Consider the following 14,427-nt stretch of genomic DNA (forward strand, 5'->3'; position numbering starts at 1 on the left):
GATATTTTGCTGACATCACCCTTCTCCGCATTCAATTCCAATAATCTTTAATATCTCCCATCAATTACCTTTTTGAAATGGAATGTATTTAATTCTAATAATAACATCCTATTTTTTAAACATAATTTTTTGTCATTTTTTTTTAAATCTAATAGCATATACAGGAATTGTTAATGATGTGATTGAATTTCTTCCATAGATCCTTGATCTTTGAAAATTTCGAGTGTTGGAATTTTAAAAATTCATGATTTTGCGTTAACTGAATTGCTCTTTCACTTTACCTTTATTATCATGCAAAATATAGAGATTGAAACTTGAAAATCAAATTCATTTCTTCGTTTTCTTATATATGGAATTGAAAAGGAAATTGAATTAAATTATCATAGATAATCTAAACTTCTCACAATAACATTTTAGAACAATGTAATTGTTATCTTTTTGTTTGAACAAGTCACTTGATGATTCGCAGAATATGGATAAAATAGATGATACACTATATTTTGCATGAAGGATTCCTTTTTCTTTTCTTAAAGACATTCATCAAAAGTTTGTGAGGACATATGGTCGAATAGTATTATTAGCCAAGGCTTATGGCATAAATGATGTATTCAAGGGTTCTTAACCAACAAATAGAGTATTAATCAAATGATCCTAATGCAGATATGATAAACCAAAAGGTTGAAATGAGCTAGATCAGCAGCGTCTTCTTCTTCTTCTACAACTTAAATCATATATTTTTAATCATTTCTGCATATATTCAGATCCCGCATTAACCAGTTATTCTAAACCATTTAAGTTTTTATAACAGTAACGTCCGGTAAATCATAAATTATCAATTAACTTGAAATTTTGAATAAATATAATTGATATCTTTCTTTCTTTCCAGCTAAATATCCGAAAATATCCTATATGATATCTTAGGGTCCCTGAATTTTTTTTTTGGAAAATAATGTTTTCCTTATTCAAAAACACTTATATATATATATATATATATATATATATATATATATATATATATATATATATATATATATATATATATATATATATATATGATTGCATTGAATTTGTTATTCTCACGATTATACTAATTATTTTATCTATATTTGGAAAATTATTATAAGTAAAAATTAACAATTATGATAATACTAATCTGAAATAATTGAAAGAATAAGAACTCAGGAAATATTTAAATAAAAAATATTTGATATAAATATAATTATCATTAATAACTTTTAAACTAAACTTATTATGAAATAAAATAAGCATACCCTTAAAACCTTATGCTTTAGATATTAGAGGTATATGACTTAAAATACTTGCTATTGGAATTATTTACATATTGTTATTTAAAGTGGTTGGAATTAGAGCTACAAGTACGGAATTTGGGATTCCATTATTGGATATCAAGAAAATAGTAATTAAATTTACAAATAAAACATAACAAATGAGATTAAGTTCCTGTATGGTGAATCAAATTAATGAATTTGAGATAAATATGGTGGAACCTTTACCTGTTTTCAATGTCTTTAATGGAAACACAACTAACTCAACAATCACTTTTCCCATATTGCCCCTATATATCATATCCTTTTCTGACATAAAAGGAATTTACCAAATTGCCCCGTATTATTCTAACCTTCTACGTTTAAAAGTTAAAACAGATAGAAATTAAGACCTCAAAATACGATGCACATATTGATTCGTTTTTCCCATTCCTTCAACATCGACTTAAGTCGATCGTTTTTTCACCTTTGAATTTATCATATTATATTCGTTATTTCCCATTCTTTCAATATTGTATTTGGTCGATCTTTTAACATTTATTTAGAATATGTCATTACTAATTTTTAGTAATTTGGGTTCAAATACATACTTAATCAATAAATTCTTTGCTTATATGTAAAAGTATTACTTTAATAATTGCTTGATATTCAAAATTTGATATTAATCATTATACATACTTATAAAGCTAGCATTTTTTCTTGAATCTCATGCATTTGAAACCCCATTTTTTAACTTCCTCAAACCACATTCATTTGAAACCCCTTTTTTTTAACTAATTCAACTCAAAAGTTTTCTTAATTATGATTTTACACTTAAAAGTTTTATAACTTATATTATATTTAATTAGCATTTAGTGAAAAATTTACTATAAAAAGGCCAATCTTTTGTATCTTTTGTGTTATATAAAATCTAACATGTAAGATGGATTTGAAGATATTGTGATTCAAAAGTTTTCATATATTTGAAGCATTCACAATCCAAATATGATGATTTGAAGAAATAGGTTATGTCGTATCGATGGTAATTGTAATATGATTTTTTCTTTGAACCAAAACAAATGTAGCTTTTCTATTCTTTCTTTATATTCAGTTTCTCATTTAATCTTTATATGTGATTTGTGTGTATTAGTCAATCTTGAATGTTACTCTCCAAACATCAATGTTTTGCTGGGAATATCTTTCTGATTCTTCTTTTTCAAGAAAAATCTTTTGATTGCAGGTTAGTGAAGAATTGTCATCAAGTTTCTATGGTTAAATGGTGTTAAATGAAGAAAGAAGATTCATAAAATGGATATAGGTTTTTTTTTGTTTGAGCAAAGTTGACGAATGTTAGTTTTTTCTTTTGATTTAAATGTATGTTTATGTAACATCTTTATTTATATATTCAACCACCCAATGCTCTTATTTATTGGATTGTAGTTTTTCTATTTTGATTATGTTTATTTTCTATTATTTTTTTGTTGGGTTATCCTACACAACATATTTAAAAGACAATATTTAAAAGATAACATAATTTTGAACATTTGATATGTAATTATGATAGACTTATCATAATATGTTCTTCATATGAAAGTAATTTATACATATTAGTACGACAAGAATTACATATGACATTTACCAAAATATATATATATATATATATATATATATATATATATATATATATATATTATATGTGATTTGTTTAACATTTATATGCATCTATGTATGTTATAAATTTATAATTAAATATCTTTATGTTTAATACTTGAAGGGATTAAAATGATGCATCAAAACCAATTATTTAGATGAATATAATAATATTAATAATAATAATAATAATAATAATAATAATAATAATAATAATAATAATAAAATATACATTTCCAAGTACCACATTCATTTGAAACATACACTACAACTCAAAAGTTTTATAATTTATGTATATTTATTAGTTACAACTCAAGAGTTTTAACTTATGATTATTAATTAGTAATCACAAATAACTTTTTATTTTCATTTCTTTTATAAGATTGTAAAGTTTTTCTCATTAAAAACATTAATGAATTTGAAGAGATTTATGATTTAAATATGAAGAGTTAATATAAATGTTAATTAAAAGTTATAGTGTTTATTTTTCATATTTTTTATTATTCATTGTATATATATCTTTTTTAATACAAATATTATAATAGATGTTTTTCTATTTTTTGTTACTAAAAGTTGTAGTTCATATTTTGTTCATACGTTTTGTTACCTGTTATATTATCATTCACTTAATATATAATTTACACAATTTTAAACGGTTTATAAAATTATCAGATAATTGTATATATCACAATGACTTAAAAATTAAACTATAGTGTTTAATAAAACTAATATGTTAACTATATGTTTGCTTTACTACTAACATTTTGTTTCAAAGTAAAAATATTAAATAATAATTTGGTAAAAGTTATTATTTTAACTATATAATTCTATTCTCGCGCAACGCGCGGGGATTCGCCTAGTTTTTTCAATAAACATGTGTAATACAAGGGTCTCACACCTAGTAGACACTGAAGTTCTCCCATTTGTTTGATTAATTTCTTTTTCTACGACATTTATGAATTTTTCACACATATTACCTCTTGTTTTACTTATTGCTTGTTAATTCGACTTATCAAATCACTTCAATTCATTATACGTTTATGGTATACACATTTGTTGCTTCATTAAATCAATAATGGAGTACACTTTGGATTATGATTACTACATATATTTTTTGTCAATTCGACTTATCAGATCACTTCATATCCAGTTATCATCATCTGTTTATCTTGTTTTGGATGAGGAAATTATTAGTGGAGGTGTAGTTTATTTCTTAAACTCTAACTATGACATTTTGGGATTCAATATATATTCGGAAGAATATTTAGTGATATTTGCACCTTCTATTATTAATGATTTCAACCCGTATGCATCGAGGCTTATCAAGTTTGACAGAAAATTGAGATATTTGTCTATAAGTGAAGATCGTTTGTACGCGATTTGGGTTTTCATTCAGAATCGGTGGGTTAAAGTAGATGTTAGTAATTACAATACCGGTGCAAATTAATGGTGGGTCTATCGAAACAATCTCCTCTATTTCTTTAAAATAGACATGATTGAGTATGTCGTTACGACACATCATTCTCATAAAGTATTATCATTTTGTTCAGATTTTGAGATGGTAACTATGCCAAGTAGAAATGCATAATTTTATATATTTTAAATTGCATTTGAAAACCGTTAATTTTTCCATTTAAGATATTTTCTATTTTATACTAGTTTATGATTGAGTACTTAGTTTTTTATTTATTTATTAATTTATAGTTTTAATCATCAACTCATGTTTTATTTTGTTTTATGATATTAATTTTTTTTATGTTACTTTTTTTTGTGCTTACTTTTTATAATTTTATATGTATTTTTTTATATTTACTCCCCGCGATAAGCGTGAGTCATAATCTAGTTAATGATGTTATAGTGTCACTAAGTTAGCTAGACATAAATTTCATATGTGATCCATGTTACGGTTAGAAATCAGATTCCTTTTCTTAGGTTTTGCGTAGCTTCCCAAGTGCACAACTTTCTTTTTGGGTTCTAAAAGGCAGAGTAGCTTCATCGTTAGGGATATAGTTCCAGTGAGGCATATATCAACCATAGGTTGCGGAACTTTCGAGATGCTTCCTTGCGAAAGCCGTTGCAAAAATCATGAAAATTGTCGGTAACAATTCATTGGTAATTTATCACAGAGCTGTTCTGTCAAATCATCAAAACTAGAATGCCAGAAATCTGTTAGTAGTAGCAACATATAAAATTTTCGGTAAACTGCCTATCCTTTGAAAGTCTATAAAAAAAAACAATCATGAGTTTTGTTCGATAGATTTGTTAGTTGGAATATCCCTGTTGTATATATGTAGTTATGAAGGATGGTGGATATGTTACGTTGATACATATGATGGTAGTAACAAGATGTTAGCTATATAATTATAGAAAATTCTAATGAAAATGATACACAAGCATATGTAATCTAGCATCAACAAATCAAAAAGCTTTCTTCACATATCTCATCAATAAGTCAGTTCTGGTCTAGCCTAGCAAAGTTAGAATTTTGAAGAATATGAGAGCGAAGAGTGTTGAGAGAAAAGCTTTGAGACACTTGAACAAAAAGTTAGAACAAGTATATTAGCTCAACAATAATATTTAAGTTAGATAGTTAGAGGATTAGTTGCGGAAAGTAAAGAATCATAAATGACAACAATTTATAATGTTATATCAAGTATACACATAAGTTGATTCATAACGAGGAATGCATTCAAGCCAAGTTAATAGATGTGATCGAACTTAGTGATTAAGTCACAACTGACTTGCTCCGAAGAGAGATTATGATCAAATATGATAGTAAGAAGTGGGAAAGAGAGAAGAGAGAATTTCTGAGATAAGTAGTAAAGATACTTGAAGATGCGTATTTGATTAAGAACAAGTGAGCTCTATTTATAAAGACTCAAGAATTACATAAAGATCACTCTCTAAGAGTAGCCATGCAAGGTCTACTGGACAATAGAGAGTATAGAAGTAAGACAAAATAAGCTAAGTAAAGAAATGACTGCGGTCTTCAGACTTCGGATGGACTGTAGTAGAAGATTTCAGATGGACTGCGGTAGAAGATTTCACTGCGGTAGTAAGTTGGTTGTGGTACCCGGTGAGTTCAAGAGGGTCACTTTCAGTGTTCTAACAATTTCCCCCTAAGTGACCTCTTTAACTCTAATCATCTATCAAGATGGAGATGCTTGATCAGGATCCACCAAAACTTCCTGACGCTCTCCATCCAGGTGATCCTCCTTAGAATTTCAACCTTGACTTTCGGAGTGGTGTATTTTGATTTTTCAATTGCGGTCCGATAGATGTCAAGCTGCTTCTTTGTTAGACGATGTATAGCAGAGGTAGGAATGAAGTATTTGACATTATCAGTCTTCCTTTTGAAGATGACACCGAGTTCAGGGAAGTTGGTTACACCTAAGGGTCTTTCTGCAAAGCCTTCAGTAGGCATCGGTGCTAGATCAAGTAGAGGCATTTCAAACTTCTTCGCAATGGTGGGATAGATATCTGCATCGATTTTAGCAAAATCGCATACAGTATCCTTCAGGAAGCTGTTGACTCTTTCAAGCGCAATTTGCATCTTCGGGTACTTCTTCTCCTTGCCCTGGAAAACTCTTGCAATGAGGAAAATCTCCTCCGGATTCATGCAAGGAAAATCAGCTTGGTTCCGGACATAATCATGTTCCCTCCGGGTCAGAGTGTACTGAAAGAACTCTGCCTTCATGAATTTTCAAACTTTGTAGTTGACGACTGCAGATGGTCGGTCATTTGACCACATGTGCTCAACGGGGGAGGCATGCTTCGCATAGAACTGAGTCAGTCTCTCAAATTCCATAGGCAGTCATTTAGCATCTGGAAGGTTTTGGTCGAACTGCTCAAATAGTGTGAAGTATTTGGCATTGGGTGAAATGGGAATATCCCAGTAACCATCATGAGGAGGTTCAGCATATGTAAGATGAGGAACGTAATCTTCATCTAGCAGTCTTCGGTGGGGATTGACCCAAGAATTGATAAGGGTTTCATCCATGACTGTGTCAAATCCACATAATCTCCAGATCTCTTCACCAAGTTTAGCTGACTTCCAGTCTTTCTTCCTTTGGATGGTGGCAGGAAAATCGATTGAGCTTGGAGATGACATATGCTCCTCAAGATGTTTGAAGTGTGGGGGAGTTTCTGGTTTCTTCGGAATGTGAGGCGCAGTGTGAAAGGATGGTTGTGGTGAGGGAATTTTTTCAGTGATGATGGGGGGACTTTGATGTGGAGTTGGGATTTTATCTCCAGTGAAGACTTCAGTGATGATGGGGGGAGTTTGATGTGGTGAAATTGATTGATAAGATTGATGGACTTCCTCTTCTTCACTTCCCCCTCTTGAGGAATGCATACCCGGAGCTTCCTCAAGCCAAGCACGAAGGCCATCAACCTTCGAGAAAACTTCTTGAAACTGAGTCTTCATGGCATCAGCCAACTGTTGATTATTGGGAATGGAGGTGTTGAAGAGTAGTTTGTGGATTTATTTGATCAGAAAAAGAATCTTAGGACCATGGAAGTTGGAGGTTAATGATCGCTGCAGCCGATTGATAGTGGATTGAAGAACAGAGATTGTTGATTCATACGCTGAGTGAGTCTCAGCAATCAGTTTTGCAGAGTTGGAGGCTTGAACTGAAATGGCTGCCTGAAGATCCGTCTTGACTGCAGTTACTTCAGCAATGAGGCGATCCGCAGTGTCCAGAAATTCCTTGTGGTCAGCTTGACGATTATTGTCAAGGGACCTGATCCCCATTTCAACTTTTAAAGAGATACGCTCCACAGTCAATCGTTCTCTTGTTTCCAGTCGCTCAATCCTTTCTATTATTGACTACGGTCCACGAATATCATCTGGTTACGGTTGAGTTGGCTTGACCGCAGCCAGGATTTGATCGAATTTGACCTGGAGAGATAGGAACTCTTTTCTTGTTACTGCGTTCTTCTTCTTCTTTTTAGGCTTGGAGGTGGAGTGGTGAGAGCCACTGGATTCTTCACCTTCATCGAACATCATTAAATCGTCATCAGAAGGAGAGGGTTTGTTTACCTCTTGTACGTCTTCATCATCAAAACCGAAAGTGGGAGTTGAGCTGATTTCGATTTCAGGACCTTCGTCTTGTGATGTTTCAAGAACCGGAGTGGGAGGAACTTTGGAGGTATGTTGGGCCGCAGATGCTGCTTGAGCTTTGAGTAGTGTATCGGCCATCTGAGACATCCAGTCTTGAATATGGAGAATTCCTGATCAGTTGAGGCATTGTTGATTGCATCTGCCCAATACTTAGCAACCATCTGAATTTCACGTTCCTTCTACTGTAGCTGCTTTATTTGTTGATCCTTGCGGGATTGGAATGCCCTACGGAAGGCAGCATACTTCTTGATATCAGCATCAGTAGATGGTTGATACTGACTCCAAGAGTCACTTGAATTATCACCGTCAAATCCTTGATTTCGCACCAAGGTGTCCCTTGGGTTCACGGATCCTTGCACATTTGTGCTCACCGTGCCTAAACCACCTGTAAATGATGGAATCAGAGTAGGATTTCCGGAGCTTCCTCGGTCTCCGTGACCCGTGGTCACGTTTGGCCTTGGCTTCGTTCTGGCATGGGCTGAAGAGTTTCCCTGCGGATGGTTAGGTGTTTGAAGTGTTTGGGATATGTTCAAGAGGATGGAGTCTAACTCCTCGGGAGAAAAGAAATGCAGTCGGGAAGCCCTGGAGACCTTAGGGCGAGAACCAGTATCATCCACTTGGGGTGATATTGGGGGGTGTCTCCATGTTCAGATGATGATGATGATGATGAAACAAGCTCACTTGATGAGCTTGAGTGGAAATCGATTGTGGTGTCGAATGGATTTGCGGGTACCCTAATGACTACCGGAGCCTTTTGAGAGGCTGAGGTATTAGTCTGTTCACGCATTTGGGTGGGGGAGATGGTTTTCTGTTTCTTGAGAATAGAAATTGGTTGCTCATCCTCATCAGATTCACTTTGATGATCTGCATCATCAGTTTGAGTTTTCCTCTTCTTGGAAGGTGCAGAGGTTTTGGGTGCACTCCTTTTGGGAGTGGTTGGTTTCTTCTTTGTTGCCAACTGTTTTCTTCTTTGAGATACGTTTGATAGAGTGGTGGAAGAAGGGATTGCGGTGCCTTCAGGGTTTTCCAATGCGGATGAATGAAGAGGCGGGGTAGGAAGGTATGGGTCAACACCTTCCGTAGCCTCAATGTGGTCTGAGACATCAACAGTCTCGAGACCAAGAGTGGTGAGAATATGAATAGGGATTCTGCGGATGGGTCCAAATGGAGTTTGATCGGAAGAAGGAGTGTACCTTTTGAGATCTTTTGTAACAAAAAGATTAGTGTCATTGCCCATTGAGATGCCTGCATCTGCGTGAAGATCCAAGATGCATAGTGACCAGAACCTAGCAAAGGTAAGTTCTGTTGGGTTCTCCTTGCGGTGTTCTTTAGGGATGTATTGGAGGAAGTCATCCCATAGGATTTGCCCGTAATTCACGTCGTGCCCTGTGAATATGCTCCAAACCAACTCAAGGAGCTTGAGCCCCATATTGTCGGTTCCTACGGTTCTGCCGGATAGACTTCGGATGACGAAGTGGCATACATATTGCCAGATTGCGGGCAGTTGGTTCTTCTTGAACTCGCCGGTACCCTTAATCTTTTTCTGGTATCCCATTTGGTAGAGAGTGGGAGTGATGTCTGCCATTGATGGAGAGAAGAACTTGATTGAAGGATGAACCAGTAAATTGATGGATCTTAGAAACTTCTCCTTGGCCAGAATGACCAATGCATCATTCATTAGATTGAGATGCACTTCTTGAGGGTTTTCCAGTGGTCGATATGCCGAGAAAGCACATTTGAACAAGGTTGAAGTTGGAACAATCTCTGTAAATGCGTCGAAAGGGCCAAACAGAGGGTGGTTCTTCATAAATTTGATCATCAGCTTGGTAGGGGCCTTGTAGGAAGGATGATCGTCAAACACAGCACGGTAATTGCTTGAAGCGATTGTAGGAGAGTCTGAATCGTGAGCGTTCTTGGATCCAACTGCCTTTGATTGTTTCTTTGAAGCACCAGATTTTGCCATTGTTGAAGTTCTTGAGAGATTAAGAAGAAAGAACAAAGTGCAGAGTGTTTGATCGCTTGAGAGTTTAGAGATTGGAAAGTAATAATGAACAGGAAGATGGGTTTAAATAGGTTATTTGGGAATTGAGTGATAAGGTAAAGTGTTATTTGAGAAGGTGAGGGGTTTAACATAGTAACTAAAGAATTACCCAAGGTAAAAGAGATAAGGTAAATGGGCGTTTGGGGGAATCTTTTGAGATTAAGAACCAATCTTAGCCACATAATCTGAAACGGTTTTTGGGGGATTTGGTGATTTGCCAAAAGTGGGTAGCATTTAATGAAAATCTAGGCGTGCCATGACATGTCTGGCTATTGTGTGGGGAGTGGGGAGAAGTTGTAATGGATGGGACGTGTTGGGTGTGGGAAAAGACAGATTAAGGATCTTTTTGTGGAAAATTGATCTTTTTGTCATCATCCTTAAAATAGGTCTGACAAAAGGTTTTTGTAGGAAAGAGAATGTGACAGTTTCTCAAGGAATGTTTTTTATTTAATGTAATATTCAATGACAGGTCATTAAATAGCACACTATGATTTGAACATTAGTAACTCTGTTGAGAAGTTATCACAGATTGTGGATGGAGAACATCATTGCGGATTGAAAACGTCATTGCGGTTAGATGAATGGATGCAGTAGAAAGAACTGAGGAGAGCACTTGTACAAAAAGTTAGTAAAACAAAAAAAGAAGGACCAGTGAAGGATAGATATAATAAATGGTTGAGTTATCTTGACTGTGGTACACGGAGTATAGCAAAACCATTTGTTATAGATATCTTTCAGTTAGGACCGCAGAGAAGACCACGAGTGGTCTGCGGTGCCTATCAATTTAGAAAGAATTGAGGGTCCAGGTTCATCATTCCTAACATTTGTAAGAATGTATTGAGCTTTGGAGAGTCAAGTGCTTTTATAAAGACGTCAGCAATCTCCTCATGGGAATTGACAAAGATTAGTTCGATGTTACCTCTTAGGATGTGGTCTTTGATAAAGTGATACCGTAATTCAATATGCTTGGTCTTAGAGAGATGAATAGGATTGTGTGAAATTGCTATAGCACTTTCAGAGTCACAGTAGATTGGTATCCGCGGCATTCTGTAACCGTAGTCTAACAGTTGTGTTTTCATCCATAGGACTTGTGAGCAACAGCTGGTTGCGGCCACATATTCAACTTCTGTGGTAGACAACGATACACAGTTTTGTTTCCTTAAAGACCAACTAACTAATCTTCCTCCTAGGAAATGACATCCACCCGTGGTGCTTTTACGATCCAGTTTGCAAGCAGCATGATCAGCATCAGTGAACACTTGAAGACTGAAATCATTGCCTGCGAGGTACCATAAGCCAAGAGATTTGCTTCCTTTCAGGTACCAAAGAATTTGTTTGGCTGCGGTCATGTGAGAGACCTTTGGGTCAGCCTGATACCTTGCACATACACCCGTAGCAAAGACTATATCCGGTCGGCTAGACGTGAGATACCTTAGAGAGCTAATGATGCCTCTATATGATTTATGATCAACAAATTCTCCTGAGGGATCAACAGAAATCTTATAACCAAAGGACATTGGAACCTTAGCCGAAGAACAGTTATCCATGGAGTATTTATTCAACAACTCAGAGGTATATTTTTCTTAATGGATGAAGATTCCTTAAGGAACTTGTTTAACTTGAAGACCTAGAAAGAAATTAATATCTCTGTTCATGCTCATTTGAAACTTGTTAGTCATGAGCCTAGCAAAGTCATCCACCATCCTCTGATCGGAAGATCCGAAGATGATATCATCCACATATATTTGTACAAGCATCAGGTGATTACCATTTGCTTTTCTGAATAAAGTGGGGTCAATTACTCCTCTTTTATACCCGGATGAGAATAGAAATTCTGAGAGAGTCTCATACCATGCTCTTGGGGCTTGTTTCAGACCGTAGACTGCCTTTTTGAGTTTGTAGCAATGATTAGGAAATTCAACACTTTCGAAGCCTGGAGGTTGCTGAAGATAAACCTCCTCTTTTAGTTCACCATTGAGAAATGCACTCTTGACGTCCATTTGATGAACCTTGCTGTTTTTCTGGGCTGTGTATGCTAAGAAGATTCGGATAGCTTCCATTCGAGCCACCGGAGCATACGTTTCATCATAGTCAACGCCTTCAAGTTGACTGAACCTTTTGCAACTAGCCTCGCTTTATTTCTGACAATGGATCCGGATTTGTCTAGCTTGTTTTTGAATACCCATCCGATACCAACAATAGTGTGACCTTTTGGTTTTGGGATAAGTTGCCACACATTGTTTTTTTCGAATTCAGCTAACTCTTCTTGCATAGCTGCGATCCAGTCAGGTTCCAGTAAGGCTTCTTTGATTGAACGTGGTTCGACCGAAGACATAAACGTTGAATAATGAAAGTGATCACTCAAATCTTGTGAAGATCTTGTTTGGACGTCTGCGAAAGGATTGCCAATGATCTGACCAGGTGCATGGATGGTCTTTCGTCCATACATGAAGGCGGGGTTGTAGGTGATCAGCAGCTGTTGTTGAGGGAATGTATTCTATGTCAGATGACTCTGCGGTAGGGGACGAGAGTTCCCCCTGTATTTGAGAGCATCCTGCTGAGTTATCTTGAACTGTTGGAGATGCGGTAGATTGAAGTAGTCCCCCCTGGGCTACGGATGGTGCTGCTGATGGAATTTCTTCTGAAGCATGAGGATGTTCCCCCCTGGGATGATGGTAGATGGAAGATTCTTGGATCCGACCTGGTGTCGATGTTTTCAATATTTTCGTCATCCGAATCCGAGGAGACAGTTGATGGTTGAGATCCTCTGCGGATGGACGGAGCAGCTTCAACTTCAGTTAGTACTGGAACCTCGATGGTTGTAGTCTGATATGGAGTAGAGTTTTCCCCCCTCAACCGGAAAGGTGGAAGTACCGAAGGACATACTATCAGAGGTTGTAGGGCCAGATACTTCAGCATTCTGCATTTGAGCTTCCGGAGAGATAAGAACTTCGGATAGCTTGGCATTTTCTTTTGGATCGAAGAGGTCATCATAGTTCGCCTCAACTATGTTTAGTGACTCTGAGGTATCGGGAATGTCAGATTCAAGAATGGCTTTGGTTTCGGTGGAGGTAGCAGCATTGCGAACATAGGAATCGTTAAACTTAACATCAAAGATTTCAACGATTAACCTTGTTCGTCTGATCAGAACTCAATATGCAACCTTATTAGTCGAGTAGCCTTGGAAGATGCCTTCATCAGATTTAGGAGCGAATTTGTTGAGGTGATCTTGGTTGTTGATCACAAAGCATCTGCATCCAAAAATATGGAAGAAGCGGACATTAGGCTTGCAATTGTTGAGACCTTCGTATGGTGTTTTGTTGAGACGTTTGCACATTATGTTGCGGTTCTGCACAAAACAAGTCGTGGCCATGGCTTCGGCCAAGAAGTACAAAGGCAGATTAGCAAAGTTGAGCATTGACCTAGCTGCTTCCACCAGAGTTCTGTTTCTTCTTTCAACGACACCATTCTGTTGCGGGGTATATGGAGCTGAAAAATTGTGAGTGATACCCTTTGACACCAAGAAATTATTGAGAAGGTGATTGGTGAACTCTGTTCCGTTGTCACTACGGATGCGACGAACTGGCAATTTGATTTGAAGTTCAATCTCCTTAATGAAGTTGATGAATACCTGCGGTGTCTCTGATTTGAGTATAAGGAAGAAGACCCATGTAAATCGTGTATAGTCAACTACAATAACCAGTATGTATTTTTTGTGGTGAATACTGGCTACGGTAGATGGACCACAGAGATCTATGTGAAGGAGTTCCAATGGTTCTGATATAGAGGAATCAATCACCATCGGATGACTTGCTTTGGATTGCTTGCCACACTCGCATGCAGGACAGAGTGTGTCATTGTGATATTTTAGAATGGGGAGACCACGGACTAGTTCCCCTGTGACCAGGTTGTTGATGTATCGGAGGTTAAGATGAGCAAGCTTGCGGTGCCAGAGCTAGCTCACTTCGGAGACTGCTTTTGATAGAAAGCAGAGTTGCGGTATGCCAATGATCAAGGATATGTCCAGAGGATACATGGTACCTTCGGATCTGGATTTGATTGGGCAGGTGCTTCTATCGTTTGTCATGATGTAGCAGTATTGATCATCAAATTCAACCCTGTGGTCAGCCTTACATAGTTGGCCAACACTTATAAGATTGTGTTTCAGACCTTCTACATAAGCTACCTTTTGAATTGAGAAGTTTCCTGTAGTGAGAACACCATAACCTCGGATGATGCCACTTGCATTATTTCCAAACATGACATTACCCCCATTGCAGACAGGCCTGAAGTCCCGAAGGTATTCCAACCTTCCGGTCATGTGCAAGGAGCAGGCACTGTCGATCAAC

The 14,427-nt window shown here is 36.2% G+C and overlaps 1 protein-coding gene across 1 annotated transcript; it reads right to left on the minus strand.

Annotated features, from left to right (window-relative positions):
* Positions 1–12,113: 12,113 nt before the first annotated feature.
* LOC145090190 (putative mitochondrial protein AtMg00820) lies at positions 12,114–12,527 on the minus strand. The gene has a single exon (XM_079028519.1). The coding sequence runs from the start codon at positions 12,525–12,527 to the stop codon at positions 12,114–12,116; it is 414 nt and encodes a 137-aa protein (XP_078884645.1).
* Positions 12,528–14,427: the final 1,900 nt, after the last annotated feature.

Source organism: Lactuca serriola, chromosome 2 (assembly GCF_051521515.1).
Source record: "Lactuca serriola cultivar US96UC23 chromosome 2, Lser_US96UC23_V15, whole genome shotgun sequence".
NCBI lineage: Eukaryota > Viridiplantae > Streptophyta > Magnoliopsida > Asterales > Asteraceae > Lactuca > Lactuca serriola.

What these genes read in the sequence shown, in the direction of transcription:
- LOC145090190 (XM_079028519.1), bottom strand. Translation starts at nt 12,527, where the DNA reads ATGTATGGACGAAAGACCATCCATGCACCTGGTCAGATCATTGGCAAT.